Here is a 25598-nt window from a genome sequence, read left to right on the forward strand (position 1 = left end):
AAATAGGTTATTTAAGCAGTTTATCAGATACTGAGTTTGCACTGTTATATACCGTTCATTCTTCCCACCAAGCTATATAATATTATGCCTTCACACAGTTTAATGTTAATATATCAAAAGTAATTGTTGGTTGTCGTGATTGCCGCGATTGTTTTATATTGTGAACAAACAATGGCAATTGGCTGTTTAATAAACTTAGTATTTTCTGACAATTGGCTGAATAACAAATAGAGATTTTTTGGCAATTGGCTAAATAACAATTTTAGTATTTTTTGGGGAGGACTTGCGTGCCATTTTTTATTAGGTCGCGTGCCACATTTGGCACGCGTGCCGCTTGTTGGACACCCCTGGTCTACTAGCTATACTCTCAGTTTTAACGCTAGCAAATTTTACTAGCCTGTGAGTCATGTACAGTTAACTTTGTTTGACAACAGTTTCCCGAGTTGTGGTAGGTTGTACTGCTTCCTTTAGGCGAATTCAAATTAATTCGTCTGCCTGAAACACGTTTTGTGCCTGTATTTTGTGGCTAGTCATTCCGCCGTTCCGCAAAGTGGTTTGATTATTGCCATGACTATATAAGGTTGAATTCTTACCAATTGATTTATTTTCTGGCAAATTAAAATCTCTGGTGTTTTAGTAGTATTGTTTGTCCCAAGTTTTGTATTTAGTTTTGTCTGTTTCTTTTCGGAATATCATGTAAACTTGAATACCTGCAGGACAGACTGGGACAGCTAAGAAGTTTTTCAGCTTCTTAGTTTATTGGGACTAAATTTAGAGTTTTTTAGTTTCCTGAATTAGATTAGAATTGACGTATAGCAATATCAATATCAGAGCCCAATAATAAATTTCAAAAGTTGGTGGTCAGGATTGACACTTTAATTCAAGTGCATTGTTCGAAACTTGTTCCGAATGACAAATTAAAAAACTTTTTTAATAGCTTGATAATTTGAATTACGAAGTCAAAGAGTTCGTAGGTCGACATCGTCTTGATTAGGACGTTTCAAAACAAGTTGTATCCTCTTCATTACGTTTGTATCGAAACTTCCTATCAAGATTATGTCGATCTACTCGACTTTTTGAGTTTGTAATTCATTATCAAGCTACAATAATACAGTTGTCCAAAGTTTGCTGTTCGATAACAATCGTACGTTTTTGTTGTTGACATTCTCGCTATATTGCTTTTGTGGCGACTAACCAATAGTATCCTTTTGTACTCTCCAGTCAGCATACCAAGTCGATAAAATTTCGAAGAAAAAAACTTGATTAAAACATGGTAGCGGTTTCGAAATATGCGAAAATTAGAGTCGAACTCAAACTAAAACAATGCATGCTAAAAATTAGATTATAATTGCCAGAAAATCAGTCTTAGTTGTGGAATTAGATTTCTAGATTAATACAGCTGTCCGAAGCCTGCTGTTAAATAACCAAATTACGTTTTTGTCCTTTAACCTCTTGTTACTGTTTGACTTTGCAGCAAAAAATAAACAGTATTGTCTAATCTCAAGCAAACATTACAAGTCTTTAAAATGTCGAAAGCCGAAGACGACGCCGACAATAAAGCTCAACAAGAATTTCTTTTGGCGCGCTTTCTGAAAGGCATCCACTTAGTGGCGCCAGAGCACCAAAGGAAAATGCCCGAATACGTCGAATTTTGTAAGAAGTGGTTCGGGAAAAACGCGGGAGGGCCAAATAAGCACGAGGGTTACTTGCTCTACCCGGGGTTCGAACCCGCGACCGCAAAGTACGCGTACGACAAGTTGCAAGTGAAGTCAGGAGACGTGCTGGTCGCTACATACCCCAAAACAGGCAAGTTTAAACTGATTCCGGTAACTAAACGTCCGTTTTGTTAACGATTTGATTTGAAACGACTTAGGTGCCTGTCAAGACATTTGAATAACTTAATTTTAAAGTCAGGTTATTATTAGAGCTAGTCAACTTAATGAAACAAAAAATGATGTTAAACTATTCAAATTGGCAAACTCGTGTATAAGCAATATCTCAAAACATAGGCCTAAGACACTAAACAAAATTTCTACTTGTTTAATTCAAACATAGGCACTGTTTGGGTTGGTACGATCGTCAGGCATATACTTGGACGCAAAGATCCACAACTGCTGCAAAAATACATGGACAGCCTTTTTTTCTTTTCCTTTCTATCAATCGGACCTGGTAAGTTGTTTATTATTTGTTTTAAACTAACCTCTTTTATATAGTTATGAACTTCAGTTTAGCAAAAGAAAAAGTTCAACCATTTTAATATGCAACTTTAAGTCAGAAAATCTTCTTTTCCAATCAAAGTTTTATATCACAGGAGCCTACATATGGGTTGATATAAAGTTAACTGCTTTTTGCGTTTATTGGAAAACCATGTTATGCAAAAAACGTTATCCAAATGTTTGCTAAAAAATAATTTATTTTGACGCGTTTAAAAGCAACTTATTCCTATTAGTCCTGCTTATAACCCCCGACAAGTATTTTTTGCAGGGAGTCGAACCGTTTGACTTTTCCGGTTCAGGTTCGGTTCGGGTTAAGGTTTTTTTCGGAATCCGGTTCAGTTCCGGTTTCGGTTTGGAGGAATTTAAAAGTTCCGGTTCAGCTCCGGTTCGACCATCGCTATTACAAAACCGGTTCATAAAGTTCCGGTTCAGATACAATATATAATTTGCGTGAAATTTCAAAATGTGGGTCGATAAATGTAGAGAATAATCTTTGCATTGTAAGTCATTTAATCTAAGTTCCGTGACTTATTAAAAAAACAGCAACTCATTATTCAAATATCTAAAAAATAAAAAATCAACGATTTTTTCATTCAATATTCATATATTTTTCATAAAATTTCGAACATGACGTAACTTGACTCTGTAAAATAGAAGTTGTGACGTCATGCAGGAGCGAACCGCTTTTATTTACAGGTTCGGGTTCGGTTAAGGTTCAGGTACTTTCAAATTATTCGGTTCAGTTCCGGTTCGGCTCCTTAAAATCTTATAAAAACCGGTTCAGGTTCGGTTACGGTTCGGAAAACATTGACCCTAAACCGGTTCATAAAGTTCCGGTTCGGTTCCAGTTTGACTCCCTGATTTTTTGTTGTAATTAGTAAATTCGGTAGACTTCAAAACTCTGAGTTACTGGCAAAACGTTTAAATTCTGTTTTATTGAAATGCAACAAACCAAGATTGACTAAATAATTTGTCTCATCACGCTTATTTATCACCATAAGGTTTACATTTCAAGTTTCAAAATACGAAGTGGTGGAGAACCTGCCTTTGGAACGTATGGTGTACGGGTCGCACATGCCAGCACCATTAATCAACATAAAGAAGTTTACGGAGAAAGGAGCCAAAGTAGGTTAAACACAACAATGCAACTAATAAAAAAATATTCCATTTTAGCCTTAGAAAAATCTTTGCTAAACAATTCCCGAGTAATTTTTATTTAACAAGTAGACTGTACCCAGGTCGATCTTTTTTGTTATTTGTTTTGCGAAATATTCAAGTGCTTAATTGAGATTCACTGCTAAATGTGCGCCTCCAGCGAGCCAGCTCCAGGCTGTGTCGCCATTGTAACACTGCAAATGCTGCATGCTATTCAAAAGGGGTCATTCGCTTTTTTTAACATAAAGGGCCGGAAATGTATCAGGGCACAGGAGTCGTACGATACCATGTTGATCGGATATTATCAGACATCTGTAACACAATGATATAAAATGATAAAGACGGTGACTGAATCCACCAAAGCCAACTTGAAAACTTTTCGCTTTAAGCACGAACCCGTAGGCGACATCTGGTGGTTTCACGAACACAACGACCCAGCAAAATCAAACAGCGACAAAAATTGGGTCGCGACCCATTGGCTGAGAAAAACTATTTTAGAAATCAAGCTTTGCAATACTCACTTCTTTCTACTATTGCTTGCGTGTTTAATGACGATATCCAACGTAAAATTTTTGCGCGGTTCAAAGAAACAACAGTGTAAAGACGGTGCAGGTTTTCTGTTATACGAAATTGAGAGATAAAGTTTGCGTCTGAACAGTTTCTTCGTATTTAGAAATAACAGCTTTATATATCATTTGGCCCCAAAGGCTACAAGCAGATTTGCATTTTTACGTGAAAGGCGCGAACTAGCGCGCCTAATTCAGTGACTTTGCGTATATAATGCGTCGCGCAAGAACGAAAATGTAGCTACAGCGAAAGGAAAAAAAAACTTACTACTGGGTGAGATTAAAATCAGGGGTTCAAAATACGGTCTGGAACGATGTTCTGTAAAATATTTTTTGGGGTACGCTGTACACCGGTAAACAAGGTTTATTTCTTCAACAGGCCTTTTTTCGTTTTTCTCAAGGTCATCTCGTCACCCCCTTGAATGAAATTATGATTTTGGTTGCATATTAGTGAACAACATAGAACGATTCTAAAAAGTGACTTGTTTCGGACATCCCGTTATGACGTAACTATATGACGTCATCTCATTAAATGTCCATTCCTTCCGTTAAGAATATGTTTCATCGTTCCGAGAAGAAATTATTTGACCTTCAATCCTGGTTAAACATTACAAGAAAATCACAGCTATGTCTGAAAGTTGAACTATTAATTTATAGATTTCCACATGTGTTTTAGGAAGAAACACTACTAGTTTCAATTTATCATTTTTACAGGTGATTTACGTGATTCGCAACCCAAAAGACCAAGCTGTTTCCTGGTACAACTTTATGATGACGCATCCCCAGGCTAAAAGCGAGTATTGGAAACCCCTGCTTCCAAAAAATGAAAAGGAATTCTACGATCTCTACATTGCCGGTAAAACAAATATAGCTGTCGTTACCGTTAGTTCTTCATTTTGTAAGCTTTACATGTTGATGTATTTTTTATATACGTACGTATGTTTCAAGGAAAACAATTCGTATTCGCGAAAAAGGGCGAAGGTTATTTGGAAACAGTCCGGGAATGGTATGAACACAGAGGACAAAAATGTGCTCTTTCTAATGTTTGAAGAAATAAAAAAGGTAGGCTGGATAGTTGAAAGGAACACTGATTGCTTAAATATTGGTTTTCTCACGTGTCCCAAAAAAACATCGGCAGTACCGAGTATGGATTTAACTGGATATACTTAGAGTTTTTTACCACAAGAATATTTAGTACCCTGAAAAAAATCCAAACTCTTTCTAATATATAAGAAATTCGACTTTTAGGATTCTGTATACATCATATTTCTACGATTTAAATATAAATTAAATACAATGCCATAAACCAGCTTTTAGGTTGAAATTTTAAATTAAACTTTGTACAAAGTATTCCATTAAAACAACCTAATGACGAAATTCCAAATCAAGGCATATATGTTCGAATACCTTTTTTCCATAAGACATATTTAAAAATAGAGGAATCAGGTGGCACTGTTTAAAGACAAATTGTATTAAATTATTATCGACAAGCTTTCGCACAACCGTGCTTTATCAGGTCAAAGTAGAAATGAAAAGAATTAAAATGCACGTAAAAGCACAAGCGCGAGTAAAGCCTGATTCCTCTATTTAGAATTAAACAAATGCGGCCATTTACATAAATTGCTATTCAAAAACAGTGACTTAATTGCACTAAAGTCAAATCATTACACAATGAAAATATTAAGCATTTCACTCATTATCCAATCCGTGTAAGGCGGAATGTTTAGTGTATCCAGTATCCAGCTATGACAAAATAGGAAAGCCAGTTAACAGTTTGGTAATTGATTTTAATTTCAAAGGATCCTCGTGGCGAAATTCGTAGGGTGGCGGAATTTATCGGGGAATCCCCCACCGAAAATGAGTTGGATTGGATCTTGGAGAAAACCTCGATTAATTCGATGAAAGAGGTCGAGCAAAGCTCGCTGGACCAAAGCGAAGCCATAAAAATAGTCAGAAAAGGTGAGAATTACTTTTTTGCCTTGGGTTTCCAGTTAAATAAATCTGCCAACAAGTCTAACTTAAGTCCAAGTCAAGTCGTTACCAACCTACAGGCCTAGCAAGTCTATTTGAAGTGTCATTCATTTTTATTCAAAGTAAAAGATAACTTATTAATTTGATGAACGCGTTTTATTCTGAGCAGTTTGTCGCACAAATTAAACCCAACAAACGAAGCAAATAGCCAGACGTTTCTTGATTTACTGATTGACTAAAATTAACCAAATGATTAAAGTGTCATTTTTCAAAGCACTCAAAATTAGGCCAAGTCATTTGCATAAGTCCAAGTCAAGTCAGTTGTGTATATGCCTCAAAGACTTAAGTTAGGCCAAGTCAAAACAGTCAAAACCAAGTCAGTGCTTCTCAACATTTTTTCGCGGCGACCCAAATATTAAGTGTGAGTATGACAACTAAGCTTTGGCGACCCAATTGTTTTTTTTTTCTTGTAAGCGAACTTAAAATAGGCAGTATTAAGAATTTAGAATTTAAAAAAGTTATTATAAGATATCATTTTTATTGCTTCCTTAATTTCCAAATTGATAAATCTTGCTCAGAACCAATCTCAATTGATATAAACATGTGAGCTACTGCGGTCAGCGACCCAACCAAATCAACAGCAACCCAATTTTGGGTCACGACCCATAGGTTGAGAAGCACTGACTTAATTCGTTACAACTCTTACTATAATTCACATGAGTAAATTAAATGCAGCACAAATTTCGCGTGTGACACAAAAAATTTGACAACGTTTGAATGCATATAATCTAACCATCATGAAGCAAAACAAGATTAGTAAGAAAGATATCCTTTTCAACACGATAGTAATTCTAATAAGAGACTGTTTAAATATACCTTAAACACGACTGAAGTACATGGCCGATTATAATCACCTTGAAAATAAAGATTCCTACAAAATTTTATATTTTTATAAATATGATAAATTCCGTTTCAGGCGAAATCGGTAATTGGAAGAATCATCTGACCGCTGAACAGTCGGACATTATAGATCGAAAAGTTCAACAAATCCTCGGCGACACTGATATTAAGTTCATATATGAGTAGAAGGTGGCCAGCTTTTAATTTGGTTAAAAACAAATAGTCCGACTCCGGCGAAAAAATAAACCCGCGTCTGACTCCGGCAAAATGTTTGATTTAAGTCTCGAGTCCGACTCTACACTCTACAAAGCCTGTATTCCGCCTATTTACGTAACTAAATACGGTGGATATTCAGCACCCCACGTGTAGGGGTGTCATATAATCCAGGGGTCGGCAACCTTTTTTGAACTGCGGGCCGGTTTAAAACCGAAATTTTGTCGCGGACCGGCCTTAAAAACAACACAAATGTTCAATAAAGGAAATTTGTTTCAATGAATTAATTAAAGTGCATACGTTTTTTTTCCAGTCTGAACATCAAAATAATAAATCATTTTATAATGGGACATTGTTTGCATGATTTTATTTTATTGCACTTTGAAGTGAGCACGCTTGAACATCAAAAAACATGATGTTTTGGCTCATTTGTCGATATATTGTACATGCGAGGAGTTAGATTTTACAAAAAAATAAGCATTTTGGGTGCTGTGAATGTGCTATGTAACTCATATGGCCACAGCACACTAGTTTCTTTTGAACCTCACGAGTGCTTAACACAAATTGTGATATTTTTATCATACCGATGAACTATGGAGTATGTTTAAACGAAAGTGAATGTGTTTTAAATATAAAAATACATTTAATTGTTTTTAACGTATTTCTGGCTTTTACGTACGGTTTGGGTTTAAATCGAAATTTTAATCTGGCAACCCGCCAAGTACCGGTAACAAACTCCTCGCGGACCGGCGGTTGCCGACCACTATAACCCATCCACTCACAATACCTGGTTGGAAAATATACGCCGTATTGTATTCCGCCTTTACAATCTGCAGCAAAATCAGTTTTAAAATTTTGTACTGCGCATGCGCACGTCGTACTTGGGTAGTTTTACTCGATTCCGACTCTTGCAAAACAAATCGACTCCGCAACGTCTGTCAATCTATTTTTGTTGGCTAGTTAGTCACTTTACTTTAAAACACAAATTAAATTTAAGGTTTGATATAGTAAAACACATTAAGGTGAAATTGTGATAAGACACATTTAACTACAAAGTACGTAGCCTAAGAGCACAAATTTTTTTTTGGTTAGACCGATTTCTTGTAAAAATACTTGTTTGTATTTTATAGATTGTATAGTTGCTTTATAAAGAATTGTTTATATTTTATTTATGAATATTTTGTTTACTTGAGTTGTACTATTAACACAAATTATTCAAGTATTTAGGTAGTGTTCCTTGAACTTTTGCCTGTAGAAACCGATTTGCTTTCTGCAAATTGGGGCGGTCGCAGCCTGTATTTTTAAACGGGAAAAGTTAAAAAAAAATTACTACACTATTCAAATCATGTCAGCAATGCGTAAAACGATATAATTGAAATGTAATGTAGCTTATTAGCGGATCCTGTGACGCCCAACGACTCCAGTTGGAGAACCAGTGGAGTAAAGCAAAGTTTGTCTGCAATGCTAAATGCTGAGCTCTAGTTTCCAAGCAAAATAATAAGGTAGTAAAAGAGAAACATGTTTGCGATAAGCAAATTACATTTTGCAAGAGGAAGACCTGATTTCGATCCAACTTATGAGTAAAGGGCGCTAAGTAGTAAAGTCAAATAAAGTAACGGTTTGTAAACTCGCTGGCCTGTAAACAAGCGTGATTTAGTTTTCAGAAAACGTAGTCCACAAAATGTTAAGGCAGTTCGTAAAACTCTTACTAACAAAAAAGCAGTCGATGCAACAACTATTGCATTTCAAGTCTTCTTTCATGCAAGATTTACACAAAAGCATTTTTGTTTATATTTTTTTCCGTTGTGCTTAACCATGTGCGTCATCCAATCATTTTTTTTTACTAAGTAGGCTACTATACGAAAAAATACAATGGGAAAACCCAAGTTTTGCAAAAACCGCAAATATTTCATGACGGACATTTGTTGTTAAAGTAAAGCAAGTTTTAACAGGAAAACAAAAAGAAATAATTATCTGATCTGATTGGAAGAAAAAGAAATGAACCCCTATTTTGCAACGTGTAAGCACCATTGTCCATGATATCTAAAGGCTCTATAAAGCAACGGCTTTTGAATGTCAAACTTAGAAAGTATTACTGAGTCGACAGTATGTTGCCCTTCATGAAGAGCATATACTTCAAAATACAACTGTGAAGAGTGACGTAAAAAATAAATTGAACCTTTAGTTTAACAAAAATCAATGTCAAACAAGAAAAATACACAGAGCTTTAAGATCAATAAACGAATGCCAGGTGTCAGCACCATTAAACTTAAGCATTTGTGCTTCAAGGTGTCGCGATTGCCAGAAAAAGCGTGCTGCCTTCAAACAACAAACATGTTCGCTTTAATTTTAAAGACTAAAGGCACAAAAGCGAATGAGCAAGTGGCAAGGGTAAACACATATAGATATCATGGTTCATTGGGCTGCAAACGCGAAAAAACTTCTTTCTGCACTTTTCTCCCTGATAAAATACCACAATATACTCAAATCCAATCCTTTGTACCCAGACAACCTTAAGGCACCAAACGAGCCGAGAGTGCAAAAACAACAAGTTATGGGGTTAGGATATTTGACATTTCAATCCAATATCGATACCCGATATTTTGGACAAAAAATTATCGCGATCCTATTCGATTCCAAATGACGTCATCAATATGCTCAAACAAGCAAACAGATGAAATTAAATCGTTCAAAGGTAAAGTTTCCCAGGTAAACATTACATAAGTTTCTTTTGTGTTATTAGGTTAGTTACTTCGATTTTGTTTATTTAAAAAAATTGTGTTTTAAGATAAAAATTCGCTGGTTGAGGCAAAGCCGAAATTCATATGTTGATTTAGTTACGTATCGGCACCAATACCATTCTGTATCATCCGAACGATAATACCACCCCAATATCGGACGCGTACCGATACTACCACTTGGTATCGGGTATCCCATTCGATATTATCGGACAACCCTTATTAGGGGGTAAGAGGGGTTCAGGTTGGAATCCCTATGTTCATTTGGTTTGGATCGGCACCGATACCATCCTAGTATCGGACAAGTACCGATACTGCAACTTGGCATCATGTTTTGGCTCCGATCCGATATTATCGGACATCTACAGTTAGGGGGTTAGAGGGGAGTAAAAATGAAATTCTGGTGTTGATTTGGTTTCGGATCGGCACCGATACCACCCTTGAATCATCCGAGCAGTAATACCACCCGAGTTTTGGACGAGTACCGATACTGCAACTTGGCATCATGTTTTGGCTCCGATACGATATTACCGGACATCTCCAGTTAGGGGGTTAGGGGGGTCAGGTTGAGGTCAGAGTGAGGGTAATTTGCTGCTGATCCCGTGGGTTGTGGAGGTACTCGTCTACACTTTGGACCTCAACTCGTCTCCTTCGTTTCTCGGCGCACTCGAGGACTTGCTTGTTGAGTTCTGAGGCCTCAAACCCGATCAGTTGTTTGAGGTTGCGGACGAACTTGTACACGAACCGCTTGCCCGGAACCTGTTTTATATGGTAACCACTATTGTGAGTTGTTAAGGATTTGATCCATTGCTATACCTTCAGTTGTTAAACTACTGTTTTTAGGTTGATTTTTAAGGGAGAATCGAAGATATAATACTAACGAATCATTTAACAATTTGATGATTGGTAAAGAAAGATGAAAGTGAATGCAAAATATCAATCAATCAACCAACCACACATATCCAATAAAAACTTGAAGTTTGTATAGTAAGGCAAGTATAGAAGTTACAAGTTTAATAAAACATATAGACATTTCATTAGCTGCAAATTTTAGGCAGTTAAGTGAAATGTTTATGGCAATAAGTAAACTTGATGTAGATTTGTTTGCTACCTAAATACTTTTAAAAGGCAAGCAAAGGCCGAAGGTCGTTCATTTTTCCACTAAAACGACAAATAACGCCTAATTCAGACAGCGGTCCAAATTACCTTTGATATCATGTCACCGTCGTAGTAGTAGCGCAGCGCCCTGGATAGCTTCTCATAGTTCATGGCCGGCTTGTTCTTTCGCTGTCCCCACTTCTGAGCCACGACCTCAGGCGCTAGCAGCTTAAACTCACCTTCATCGCCGACCCAGCGTATAAAGTCAATACACGAAGCGTCGGTGAGCATTTCAAGCAGGAACTGCCACAACTGGGTTTGGCCGTTGTTGCCCGACCTACAAGATTTTTGAGATCATTGTCCCAGTCCAGTCATACGTAAAAATACTTAAGTCCAAGTTGAGTAGTTTGTAAAATAAATTAAGTCAAAGTCAAGTCATTTGTAAAAAAACTTAAGTTCAAGTCATGCCATTTGTGAATAACTTAAGTCTAAGTAATGGCATTTGTGAATAACTTAAGTCTACGTCAAGATATATGTAAAATAACTCAAAGTTTTTTCAAGTCAAGTTTTTCGAATAAATAACAAGTCAAGTCATAGTTAGAGCAAGTGAATTCTAAGTCCTACACGATAAGCTATTAAAAATGGTCACGATAAGCTATTAAAAAAAAGTAATACCTTAACTAATAAAATGCCAAAAATGCAAATACAGCAAGCACAAATTTTGTCGTATATCGAATAGGCACGGAGGCATGCCAGCTTTAAATAGACAATTCAAGTGAATGTATAATGTGCTTATAGTATGTATGATTTGTGGTCTGGGGATTTTCCGACATGTAAAGGCTATTGGGCCTTGGTGGGTTGAAATGGACCATGGCTGAAGTAATTATAAAAGCGACTGCGTTGATATCTATGGTATGAGTTGCTTCTGTGGAGTTCTACATTATTTATATGAAGTGAAAAATGTGCAATTTTTAGGTTTTTATTGTGTGTTATTACATATTGAGTTTTTGTATAATTTAGTGATAGTTTATTTGTCCTCATCCAGTCATCTACTTTAATTATTTCCTGTTGCATTTGTTTTTGTAGGTCCTTTGATTCAAGAGAGGCTGCATAAAATATGGTATCATCAGCATACATTTTACATGTATGTTGTAACTTCCTGAGTAATATTGAGTGATTTACTGTGTCAAATGCTTTAGATAGGTCCATGTATACAGTACAGTGATGTTGTCCATTATTTAAAGAATGTAGTATGTTTTCATAGAGGGCTGCAGTTACTAATGAGGTTGAGTGTTTTTTGCGAAATCCAAACTGATCTGGTGTAATTGTATTGTATTTAGTAAAAAATTTGGTAAGTTGAAAAAGAATAATCTTTTCAAAAATTTTGCTCAGTACTGGTGTTATTGTTATTGGGCGAAAATCAGCAGGTAAATGGGGATATTTTACTTTAGGAACTGGGGTTATATGATAAGCTATTAAAAAAAAGTAATACCAACTAATAAAATGCCAAAAAACGCAAATACAGCAAGCACAAATTGTGTCATATACCGAATAGGCACGCAGGCATGCCAGCTTTAAATAGACAATTCAAGTGAATGTATAATGTGCTTATAGTATGTATGATTTGTGGACATGACAACATGAATGTTTCGCTTTCTTACTTTTAGTCAAGGTCTTTGTCCCAGTTTCACAATAAAATACAAGCAAAATTTATTTATGTTGGAATATATTTGATTACAATTCAATAAATTCTTAAACCAAATTCAATACATGATTTTATTTTCTGTGAAAAAGCTTGAAAAATAGGTTTTTCGCAAGCAATCACACAAACAAATAGCTATAGGTATTGTACAAAGATTGTCGCTTGTTAATGGTTCATTGTTTAATAACAATCAAAAATATTAACACCGAAAAATTTTAAACAATAAATATAGCTTAATTATCGCATAAAAACAAAATTACTAATTAAATACAGTTTCACTTACACTTGTAAGGTTTAGATAAGCAGCATGGGCATACAAATAGCAATTACAAAAAAACAACTTTAAGTTTTACTAAACAAAACTTTTATATAAGCTGAAAATTAGCCAGGCACATTCTCGCTCGGTTCAGTTTCGCTGCTAAGGTTTTGAATCCTGGTCATAACAAGATTTTTGCAGCGAATATAAAAAGCATCAAACCAGTTTGAGTAAAGTAATGGGTTCACTGCACTATTAATGGGGAGCAAAATGCCAGCACTAATAATGTAAACATCTTTCGAAAGTGGAAAACCAGATACAGCCAAAAAGCCACATATGCATAAAGGAATCCAGCAACAAAAGTCAGTAAAAAGCAAGCGAGAAATTCGCCTTTGCAATTTAGTGTTGGCTTGTTTCTTTTTAGCTTTCGACATGCTGTTACTTTTAATGTAAATGACAATATAAGACACGAACATAAAAATAAACAATGTACAGTTAAGGGTTATCAGAAAGGTTGAATATTGCCAAGAAGACTCATTGGTTGAAGCAAATAACCTAGGCATGCAAACGCTAGTTTCACCATAGTAACCAAATTCACCTTTGATAGGAAATCGTGGAAATGTTGAGCTTATTAGTTGTTTTATGTCATACCAAGGTTTATCAGTAAAATTTTCCTTTAAAATTCGTTTTGCAAGGAGCAGTGTTTCGTTTCGGGGAACTCTGGACGTTTTATAAAATAGATTTGGAAACCAAACATGAGAAATAAAGTAACCAGATGGGTAAGGAATTAAGGGTGCGGCTGCAAGCAAGATACTTACAAGCCATACAGAAATACAAGACAAGTAAACCTTATAGAGTTTTATATCCCTAGTTTCAAATGGATTACACACAGTATAAAGTCGATAAGCCGTCATTGTTGCCATAATTAAAGCACTTGCATCAGAAGCTAGGATTACAAGAAAACCGAACAAACAACAAGGAATACTGGTTCGCCATGCGGCATCATTCAAACAATAATCACCTGAAATTTGGGCGCATTTAGCAGCAATACCAAGCAAATAAACACCCATCAAAAAATCGGCAAAGGACAGATTTAAAATAAAAAAATGATTCATTTTCTTTACTTTATTGCATTTCTTGTGAGTAGCCATTTCCTTAAAGGTGGTAACAAAAACCGCAAAGTTTCCACCCACAGCTAGAAAACCCATGACCCAGAACATACCTCTAAAAACAGGGTTTGCAATCATTTCTTTTACATTTGAAAAGACGGTGTCATACTTGCTAACATCCGGGCATTCGTCACTTCCGTCCGAACACTGTTGTAATCCATCTTCAACCAAGTCGATGTCGACCGACAATGGTTCTTTGTTGACGCAATAAAACCTTGTGTCCTTGCATCGAGACTCCAGTTCATCTGTTTCGTCATCACAGTGGATTTTTCCGTCACAAAGCAGAGTGACGTCAATGCTCCCCAACTTGTTGTGCCGACAATTGTAGCGTTTCGGGCAAAGTTTTTTTCCGGTTTCGTTGCATAATGATTCCTGTTGCTCTCCCACCAATACACCCCTGCAGGATAATTTGTCAAATAGACTACTGGTCGTACACAGGTCATCACAGAACGGGGGTCGGGTTTCACAATCATAACATTCATCAGTAAAATATTGACACTCGGGTCTTCCGTCGCATTTCGTCGCCTCAGCCAACCTATAACTGTAATAATTGATACCAAAAACATTACACGTGACTATTTCTGCGTTTTGATTCTGTGAGCTGCTACACCAAATGTTGGACTGTCTCACACAACTGACTTCTTCATTGCATAAAGCTTCTTCAATATCTACGCAGTCAGTTTCATTGTGACAATGTATTTGGTTGGGAGGGCAAGTGTCTCTAGCGTCGCCCAATATTGCATCACAAACAGTCTGGTTTCCACATAAACATTCATCTGAAAGATCGTAGCAGTCCACAATTCCGTCGCAGACTTGTTGTTGAGATATCACCAGTCTTTCATCCAAGCACAAAAAGCACTTAAATTCACCCTCAACGAAGCACAAATCCGACTCGTCTCCACATTGAGCAAGATCGTCGTAAAGATTCGCTTGCGGTAAGCGACATGTATTTGGCTTATGCGGTGAGAGCGTGACTTCTAAACATTTAAATCCAAAGGCAGGTTTCGGATTGAAGCAGCGGTCGTGTTTATTGCCAAACAATCCGTCATTTCGCTCGTAAAAATTTTTGGTAGCCACGTTCGAGCAAAGCCACTCTCCAGTGTAGCAACGTTTGTCTTTTCCATCTTCACAAGGACCAAGTATTTTGCTGCAGTTGAATTGTTGATTGTAAGACCGAAACGAAAGCAGAATGTCCATTTTAAACTCATCCGAACAGCGCCAAGAATTATGAAAGTAACTTGCTTCAGACCAAATACAAGGTTCGTCGTCTCCTTCCTCACAATCCTTAACTCCATCTGCAAGTTGATGTTCCTTTATGCATTTCCCGTTTGGTTTGCATGGACTTAGGAGGGATAAACAACCGCACATTAGATGTCTACCAACCTGACATGTTTCGCAGTTTGACTCGTCGCTATTGTCGCTACAATCCTTCACTCCATTACAAACATAGCATTGATCAACACAAACGCTTCCATTTCCACATTTCCATCGACCGTCGGGGCAAGTTGTACAGTTTGACTCGTCACTGTTGTCTTCACAATTCTTAAATCCATCACAAACAAAACTTTGCTCGATACACTTGCTTTCCTCTTCACACAGCCAAGCGTTGTTTTTGCAAGTTGTACAGTTCATCTCGTCACTGTTATCTTCACAATTTGCAATTCCGTCGCAAATCCATCCCTGAGAAATACATCTGCTCCTATTTTGGCAAAACCAGTCTTCGTTAAAGCATTTTCCATCACAGTTCAACTCGTCGCTTCCGTCTTTGCAGTCTTTTATTCCGTTACAAATCGACTGGTAATCGATACATTCACTCCCGTCTTTGCATCTCCACTGAAAGTCATCGCACGATATCGTGCAGTTCAATTCGTCACTATTGTCGTCGCAGTCCTTAAGCCCATCACACACCGACCTTCTAGTAATGCATTTGGTGCCTGTTTTACATTTCACAGGCCGATCTTTGGGGCAAGTTGTACAGTTCGACTCATCATCACCTGCCAAACAGAGCACTGAACCATCGCAAACGCGACTTGGCAGAATACAACGTCCTGCCAATTCGCACCTGAACGCGCCTTGCTTGCAAGTTTGGCATTCCAATTCGTCCGTAAAGTCGTCACAGTTTCCAAAGCCATTGCAAACATCGCATAGGTCGATGCAGGCTTTTTCAATTCTACATTGCCACTGATTATCTTGGCACCCTGAAGAACTGATTGACAGTTTCACAAAAGTGAGTAAAGCAAGAAATGCCAACCTCATTTCTGAAAGTTTTACTTTTTCGCTAATTTCCTACGGGTTTTTAAAGCTGTACAAAGAAACCCAGGTTAAAAAGGTTATTTACATGTAACAATACTCTAAGAGGTTTTCAGCCTATGGGCCATGGCCCAGTAGTGGGTCACGGAGCTTTGCATATAGTAATGTCAAAAAGCATGTCATTATGAACACATTAGAGTCCGACAGACAAATAACAAAAACCTCGACCTAATGTTATATTTGTAACATCATTTCTATTTATGGCAATCGCCTTGCTTTCGTATTATTCTTTGTTACGTTTATTGTGCTACGCAACCGGTGTGCCGCGACGTTCCCGTAGTTGTGTTAGGCCTATTTGTGTTTCAAGATACTTTTCAATCAGTCGTATCGTAAGTATTTTGACCTTTTGCAATATTTCAGGTATAAATTTATGAACTTCAATAATAATTAAAACTTTTTTGAAACCCATATGTTGCCTTTCATCGTCTTAACCACCAGGAACTACTATGAGTATAAAAATAGAACAATTGTTTCGGATTTTACACCAACGTGGAAAGGGAGATTAACCATGCGCTCGAAACCCCAAAAATATCATTGTAAAAATATTATTGGCATTTTATAATTTGTCTTGGGAGTTGTTTCGAAAAATATCTGAAGTTGCAAAATGTCTGGTTTCATTTTCCAAATGCTATCAAAAGCCCTCTGTTTTTCGTCAGCTGTTGCAAGGAAGTACAATTTTTAGGACTCTAACTGGTTTTAGAAATTTTCAGAAAGTCTGTAAAACCGCAAAATCAGAAGATAAAGGAATGTAATGCGTAAAATTTCCGGCGCCTTTGGCGAATTTTATTATAAACTGCTTCTTTTTTTATTGGCTGCTTGTGATATTTACTGCCCTGCTTTATATGTTGAACTACTCGCCAGGGCGGTCCCAATCCACGTCATTAAGTATGGGGCGACGTAACACATTTGAAATAATGTATCGGTACAAGCTTTATTAATTTATTGTGCTGTTGAAACTTCATGTTTTTCATTAAACTTTAAATGGGCCACCGCCATTTTTTCACTAATTTAGTGGGCCATGAGCAAAAAAAGGTTGAAAACCCAGTGTTGTAATGACTTAAGTCAATGACTTGACTTAAGTGCACTTAAGTCACTGTTTTCAAATGACTTGACTTGACTTAAGTCATTTGGGCGAAATGACTTGACTTGACTTAAGTCTTTCGGGCAAATGACCTGACTTGACTTAAGTCTTTTGGGCAAATTACTTAGGTTGAATTGAAGTGCTTTCTGTAAGTCTTTTTTTAATAAAATTGAGTTATTTATCCAAATGTTTGCACATAAAACAAATCACTTGCTATAAGTTGCGTTTTTCTCATTTTTTAGTTCAGTTATTGCTCATAATCGTACGAGATTAAAAATTCCAATAGTTCAACATTTTATTTTTACGACAAGGACGTGACTTAAAGTTGACTTGCTCTAATTATGACTTGACTTGCGAAACTGATGACTTGGACTGGGACTTGACTTGTTATTTATTCAAAAAGACTTGACTTGGACTTAAGTTATTTTGCAAATAACTTGACTGGGACTTAAGTCATTTCAAAATGACTTGTTTACAACACTGTGAAAACCCCTGCTCTAAGTGATACACTACATGATACTTTCTAAATAAATATGCAGTGAATGACTTGATTTAACAACACTTAAGTTACTATTTTCAAATGACTTGACTTGATGTATGTCGTTCGGACAAACGACTTGGGTTAAAATGCTGTTTAATAAAAATACCTTGGACAAGGTAGTTTACAAATTACTTGTTTTGGACATTAGCCATTTCAAAATGACTTCTTTACAATACTAATGGAAACAGTGGTCTTTGTCAACATTTATGTTTTGTAACATTTTAAACAACTTTACTCTTTATTTTCATTTTTTTTATTCAACATCATAATGAAATTAAAATAGCAATATTCATTGATATGAATTTAATTGTATTGACTAAAACACTTAGTTTTTCTAACTTTGATTTTTATATTATTTAGAAAAATATTTAAAAGTTTACTAACAAAACTTAAAACGTTTCTAACGGTTAACTGTAATAAAATAGCTCAAGTTTGTTATAAATAAACACATTTCTTGCATTTTCAGCAAAAGTCTGACTAACAATATTAAACAAATCTTTTATCAACCAAATAAAATATATGAAACTAAATAGTTCAACAACCTTCCAAATATTCCACACCAAATGAGAGTTAGTCAGGAAATAATTTTTTCCAACTCGCTTTTTGTCAACGAGCGTATTTTTTTCAGTAGTCAAATTACATGTGCCAATGTAACCATTTGAATTTAGGCTTTTTTCTCTTTATTAAGGTGAGCTGTGTGTGTTTGATAGTTGTTTAACATATTACACATAACGTTATGAACTCTCTCGGCCAAATACGCTCACAGTCAACTTGGTACAACGTGTTGCGTTGCACCGTGTACTTTAGGCAAATGGGTTTATTGTGGCCGTTTGCGGAAGCTTCAGTGTTAAAAACCATTTCGGAACAAAATGTGATGTATGCTATAACGCTTTAACGTAACTATAAATAGAAATTTCACTCGGAACTTCCTGAATTGTCCTTGTTTAACCCAGTGCTTCTCAGCCTGTTTTGCAAATACCAAGCGTAAATGTAACAACGAAGCTTTGGCGATTTAATTTGCTTCGCAACCTTTTATAAGGTTATGGCAAAATAGCAATGGCTTAACGTTAACTTTGTGCGACTCTTTTCTGCCATCTTGCGGTAGTTATAAACAAAATTATTACAGCTTAGAGGCGAAACTTTTAATGACATCATAGCTACTAAATTTTTTGTTGTAATCGTTTTACAGACAAATAAAAATCAAATCTCATTTTTTTAACAATAAATACAATATATTTTTGAAAATCGTTTATTTGGATTTTGACAAACGTTAAATCATGGGGATTTGTGAAAGAGAGTCAACTCAATTGAAAAGTGGTTAACGCGTGAATTAGTTTTTTTGATAGACTTCCAAAGCGTATTTCACAAAATACATTTGTTCCAACGATTGTAGATTGCCAAGCACAGCAAATGGTGGTGCTGGTCTAGAATCCTACCACAATTATTAAACCAACGCACAATATTTGGGTTAGGGTGCGAGATAGCGTTTGGGTGTGGGTGGGTCAAGTGTTATTATATTCATTGCTAAATGATAACACTTGACTCACTCTCATCCAAAATGCTAACCCGCACCCTAAGCCAGATAATGTGCGTTGTGGTAGGATTCTAGACCAGTGCCCAAATGGTTTATTTGTGTTTTAAAACCGGCACAGTTTAAAGTGCATAATACCCTGATTTATAAAATTGTGCCTTCCCGAAGGTTTATTTGTTTGGGAGAAATATCACTAGAATTATTCATTCATAAGATTGTCTCATTAAATTTTTACCTAATTTTTATTCAAGAGTGTTTTGTTGTAAATACTTCCACTTATGAAAATGGCTTGGCGCTGGTCTAGAACCTACTACATTTTTGTACGAGGGTTTCTATTGCTAACATTATTTGGGTTAGAGTGCGACATTAGTGTTTTAGGTTTGAGTGAGTCAAGTATTATTATTATTATACTTATTCTCCCATATTTATTTCTCACTTGCAATTTTAATTTTACCAACTCGTTTCGTTAATGTAAAACAAAAGGCGGTAGGCTTCTATACCACCGCCTATATTGTTAAAACTTTAAACGATTGTACATTGCCAAGCACTGAAGCTGGCTTAAACGTTTTGCAAAACCTCTACAGTTTAAAATGCATATTACTCTCAATTTAAAAAAAAACGTGGGATTCCTTCCCGAAGTTTTATTTGTTTGTGAGAAACGTTAATGGATTTAATATTTCAAATGTTTCTCTCAATAAATTCACATTTTTAACCTGATGTTCGATTAGAACACAGTGTTCTGTTGTTATCTGTTCTGGTAAAATCAGGACTGTGAAGTCGTTTCAAAATAATTTGAATCCAACTTTTGAGTCTGACTCTGGCCAAACAATGAACGAGTCCGACTCCAATCTATTTGCTGATTATGTTGAGTTTTGAGTTTGTCTTTGACTCTACTGCCGTATTTTACCCCTAGTCTGTCTTTTATGGCATTTATTTCCACCGAAGTATGGCAGATCTCAACCAGAACTTGCGGGTGCACGTCAGAAAAAAAAATTGGGTGACCGAGTGCAACAAAGGTCAAACGTTCACCGGTCATTGTACCATATGGAAAAACCGGGTGCATATTCATCTTCTAGGGATGCAGAAAGTTACTCTCTGCTTGCTAGTAACTTCATGTTGGCTACATGACGGTTATCTCACGCCGTTGAAAAGGTAAATGAGGCATCAAAGGCCTTAGCAAGCATGGGTTTTTAATACCCAGAGCGCACAACTAGACACTCAGTAAACACAGCAGTATTCCAAAATACTAATCGACTAATGTTAGCTATTCTTTCCAAAAAAGCCCAAATAAGTATTACGTTATCGTTTTAACAGCACGCTTTCTTAAAGTCCCACATTTACAACACATTATGTGGTTGCGTACGAGGGTAAATGTTCACATTATAGAATATAATAAAATGACACCACGGGTAATCTGCAATATTTTTTGTTCTTAGCATGTTTTAGTAACTCTGTTGACACGTATGCAGAAGGTTGTATTTTGTTCTTTTTGTTGGTACATACCTGTTTCCAGGGGGGCGTGTATCATAGTGAGTGGCCAGTCGTTTCACTGATGAAATTTCCAAAACTTCTGGCTGTAAAATATCGCATTACTGTGCGTGACGTTAAATAGCACATTTATATTGGTGGTAAATGTTATTTCAGATATTTATTAACTTTTTAGGTACTCTAGGAACGGATCTGTAATGTAGCTTGATAATAGGTTGCATAATAAATTCCGAGCCAAAAACGTCAAGTGTACATCATCTTGATAAAGACGTTTCAATGCGTATTTGTATCATTATGCATCAAGTAGGTATCGATTTGGCTTTAGATTCAACTATTTCAGTCTAGATTCATTATCAAGCTTATTAACTTTTTCTTTGTGAAAAGCATAGATGTTTGTATTGTAGTGTGACAGCTTTTTGGCAGTTACCACGAATCGTTGATTAAACAAAAGTACTAACTACGGCATATGGCTAGTTAAAAATCTTATAAAAGTATCAATAATATTATTATTCTTACCGGTGATATTGCTACTTCGGGTCTTACAGGCGATTTGTTTGCAGACGTTTTGATAAGCTTCTGTAACCGAAAAAAAGAGGGTTGCAACAGCGTTTACATTGTCAAGCAAAAAAAGCAATATTTAGCAGGGCCGTAGAGTGCAAGTCGGACTTTAGGAAAGTTAACATTTTTTAATCACAAATATATCACATCCTTATTGGTGGATGCTGTATATAGCCCGTTTTTAGTTACGTTATATCTTATATGTAGGTTGGACTGGAATCTAAGGCTGCATAGTCTGAACCAAACTAGGGATCCAAAGGAGTTGGGTTATTAAAGTCATAATCGGACTAAAGTTTTTCATTAAACAGACGTCACAGCCCTGATATCTAAATGTCCAAACAGAAAAGAAGGCAGAGACAAATTTAGTTCCCTCATAAATCACTAATAATGGAGTAACGCATTCTGCATACAACATTGTGCTTGTTTCATTGCCACGTACTTCACAACAAAATACAGAAAACATTTTTTTACAAGGAGTCTGCAATTTAGTTTAACCGCGATATTATCAAAACTGTTTCAAAGGTTAATTGACAGAATATGGACATGTACTTATGATATTTAATAAATTAAAATAGGAATTCTGCATCTAATTGCAGGGCCTTAATCTTATATACATTTAGAATAGCAAACTTTAGATGTATGAAAGTTTAAAAAACATATTATATACTGCCGCACCATTGTTTTGAACAAAACTTCTTTGAAAACATATTTCACCCTATTTTGCAATAAACATACATTTTTTACTTTAAATAGTAAAATTTCGAATAAAATATAATGTTAAAAATCACGAATCATTATTATTGAACTTATCAATTTAGTAGATTGGTTAAAGGATATCTTTGTATTGACTTGAACTTCAGTACTTTTTGGCAAATTTTTTTATTATAAAATATAAAGTATCATTCAACGACTCCAATTATATGAGACACCCTTTTTATATAATAATCCAAACCTTTAACAGCTGAAGATGTGACCATAAAATGTTGCCATAGGGAAACTTTAGCAGAAAATCGGTCTGCGTTAACTTGCAAAGATCCTGCCCCGTGATCTGGTAATTGCGTATGATGCTTGTGTCGAATTCAAATTCATTCGCAACCCAAACCATCCAGCGATGCACCTGTTAACAGTGGGTGAAAATGTTTACTTTTGTCTGAAGCTTTGGGTAGTTTTTGTAAAAGCATTCCCACTGCAGGCAGCAATGTTGTAAAAATAGACCATTTTGAAAATTCAGGAGCAAGTCATTTTTTTATTTGATATCCTGTTCCAGTTAAAGTCGTAAAAAAATATAACAAGTCGTTGCTTTCAAAATATATTTTTAGTAATGATAATTTTGTATCTCGGCCAGAACAGCTCACATAGTAAAGCAACTGTATAAATTCAGACAAAATACTGTATAGCAAATGTCAACTGAAACGTTAGCTAATAGGCTCTTCTATCAATTGAGAAAAGGGCAGTTTTGTGTAAATTACTTAGAAAGAGCTGATAAAAGCTGTTTCGTTTTGATTACAAATTACAGATGAGGAAAACACCCAAATTAAAAATACTTAAATTAAATGATTAACAACATTTACAACTTACCTGTGACGTGTTCCACAGACTAGGGTCGCCAGGAATTCCTAACACACTTTCTTTTTCGGTTGAAACCGCAGTTGTATTCGGTTTTTCGTGAAACACATACTTTCTTTTTCTTCGACTTGCTGGCAAGGCAAAGAAATAGAAGATACTTACTAGTAAAAAAAATGGTACTAAACTAGGTAAAGTCAATAAAAAGATTAAAGCCATTTTATTCCATAAAATCGACACCAAGTAAAGGCATTTGCAAAATACCACTAGCTTGCAGTGTTGTTATGACTTGACTTAACTTGAGTGACTATACTTAAATATTTTGGACAATAGAAGACAACTTGGGGTAAAATTAAGTAACTCTAAATATTTTTTAATAATAAACACTTATTTACCTCAATTTTTGCAAAAAAACAAGTTTCTTGCTATATACTGTATTTTGGTCATTTTACTTGAGTTATTGCTTATATCGGTCAACTTAACCAATTTTAATAGTTTAACAGATCATTTTTTATGTCAATTACATAAAAATGACCAAGTCTAGTCCTAGTTATTGTCATAGCATGCCAGGTTATTAACATTAAAAAAAAAATGTAAATAGGTTAACAGCAATTCTTTAGTTAGCCTAAAACATGTTTATGTGCAAAGACTAAAAAAAACAATCAATTTCTAAAAACAAATTAGCAAGAATAAGGCAAAATTTGCTTAAATTCAGTCAAGTTATTAAAAAAGTCATAACTTAAATAATGTACAATGCTGCTTACAGCCAACAGTGGATGAAGTAGATGGGACGATAGCTGGCTTGTTGATATCCACAACCACCAACTTTGGGTTTGTGTCGTTCGTTTGGACTTGGATGCTCAGTTCTACACTTCCTGTGATCTTAAGAATAAAGCATGTTTAGTTTGGGTTATTTTGCAACCAAAAAATGCAGTTTAGACAGTTTCTCAAGTTTCAGGTCCACCTTTTTTTTAATAAGCAAATCAATAAAAAAAAGTTTAAAGACTTAAAAAGTTTAAAGACAAAAGCCAACACTGACACACATAGTCGAAGCAAAGTTAAAATAGTTGAGTTATTAGAGGTTGCATAATTACCATATTCACAGGAAAATACATATATTTAATAACATAAAGCCATTGTTTTTAAGGTTTATGTAACTGTCAACCCTTATTTTGAAAGATAGGTGAATGTAAAAGTCAATCACACCTCAACGCCATGTTCAAATAAACTCAAATCTGCATTGAGCACAGTGTCCTGCAAGTAAATATCATGTTTGCTTAGGTCTGCCTTGCACAGCCGGTCACCGACCAGTTTCCGTAGAGTTTTTAGTGGAGCCTTGGTATCAATATCTTGAACAATTACTGCATCTAGAAAGCATATATAAACATAATTTAACTTGGATCCTAAAATATTTAAACACCTGAAGTTGTACTTTTACCATCTGACAGTGTTGTAATGGCTTTTAGTCAATAACTTATATACTGTTTTTATATGATTTGACTCAAGTCGATCGGACCCACTGTGGAAAGTATGACAAGTGCACCGGAGAGCTATTTTCAACCTTTCAAAAGTACACTCCGCAAAAATTCTAAACCACACCGGAAATATGTCAAACGCTTGTGCGGCATACATTTACAGTGCAATACAGAGCGCATTGGAAAATCATAAAGTTCACCCTAGATACACTTTTCTGACCTATGTTGCACCCGGTCACCAGATTATTTCAGCCATGCACCCGCAAGATCTTGTCGAGATCTGTCATACTTTCCAGACTGGATTAGGAAAAATGCCTTGACTTGCACTTAGGTCATTGTGTTGTATACCTTGGTTTGATATTAAGTGTGTGGTAAATTTGTGCCATGTACCTTATTCTATGTTATGTATTACGCTGTGTTTATTTGTGACATGTTGTGTTGCAGGTAATGTTTAGTTTAAATTCAGTTCATAAAAACCTAGCAATCCCTAGGTCACCACAAGTGTTTCATGCAATTTTTTAATAATAATTTTGTTATTTATTTTCATTTTAGCATGTAAAAAAATTGCTTGCCATACGACTTTTTTGTTGTTTTTTATTTAAGATATTGGTCATAGAGGGAAGACTTAACCAATTTTAATTGTTCAACATTGATTTTTATGTCAATGACTTGATTTAAAGATATGATTTTATAATGACTTGAGTGATTGACTGGAACTTGACTTATGTAATTGATGACCTTGACTGCGAATGGACTTGGGTTATTTTTCAAACGACTCGACTGGGACGTGAGTATTTTCTGAATGACTTGTTCACAACACTGCTATTCGATCAGATATTTCGGGCATCGCAAACATTAAACAACCAAAAAAAGAGAAGTCAATCAGTACTAAATTCAAATACAAATAAGCATTCATACTCACCCTCTGAACAAGAAGGTAATAGTTCGGCCATTTTAAGATTAAAAGGTAAAACAGAAACTTTCTAGTACTAAACTTGCACAACTTAAAAAAATGTATATGTATTCTTTAACTTTTTTCATTTGTTTACAAATTTTGATCGACTTTG

General features: G+C 35.7%; 2 protein-coding genes and 1 pseudogene across 2 annotated transcripts; 1 reads left to right on the plus strand and 2 right to left on the minus strand.

Moving 5' to 3' along the window:
* The first annotated feature begins 1526 nt into the window (after window positions 1-1526).
* LOC146136937 (amine sulfotransferase-like) lies at window positions 1527-7007 on the plus strand (annotated as a pseudogene).
* A 1170-nt stretch (window positions 7008-8177) lies between these two features.
* On the minus strand, window positions 8178-25569 carry LOC146136938 (GA-binding protein alpha chain-like). Its single transcript, XM_083395394.1, has 9 exons — window positions 25454-25569; window positions 24263-24423; window positions 23821-23938; window positions 23072-23190; window positions 22446-22610; window positions 21452-21511; window positions 20951-21021; window positions 10966-11194; window positions 8178-10518 (listed from the first exon to the last, which is right to left on the minus strand). Exons 1-9 carry the CDS (start codon window positions 25482-25484, stop codon window positions 10321-10323), a joined length of 1152 nt encoding a protein of 383 aa, XP_083251520.1. The 5' UTR covers window positions 25485-25569; the 3' UTR covers window positions 8178-10320.
* On the minus strand, window positions 11449-15237 carry LOC146136939 (uncharacterized). Its single transcript, XM_083395393.1, has one exon. The coding sequence runs from the start codon at window positions 15179-15181 to the stop codon at window positions 12941-12943; it is 2241 nt and encodes a 746-aa protein (XP_083251519.1). The 5' UTR covers window positions 15182-15237; the 3' UTR covers window positions 11449-12940.
* Window positions 25570-25598: the final 29 nt, after the last annotated feature.

The sequence above is a fragment of the Ascidiella aspersa genome, chromosome 8 (assembly GCF_963924565.1).
Source record: "Ascidiella aspersa chromosome 8, kaAscAspe10.2, whole genome shotgun sequence".
Lineage (NCBI taxonomy): Eukaryota > Metazoa > Chordata > Ascidiacea > Phlebobranchia > Ascidiidae > Ascidiella > Ascidiella aspersa.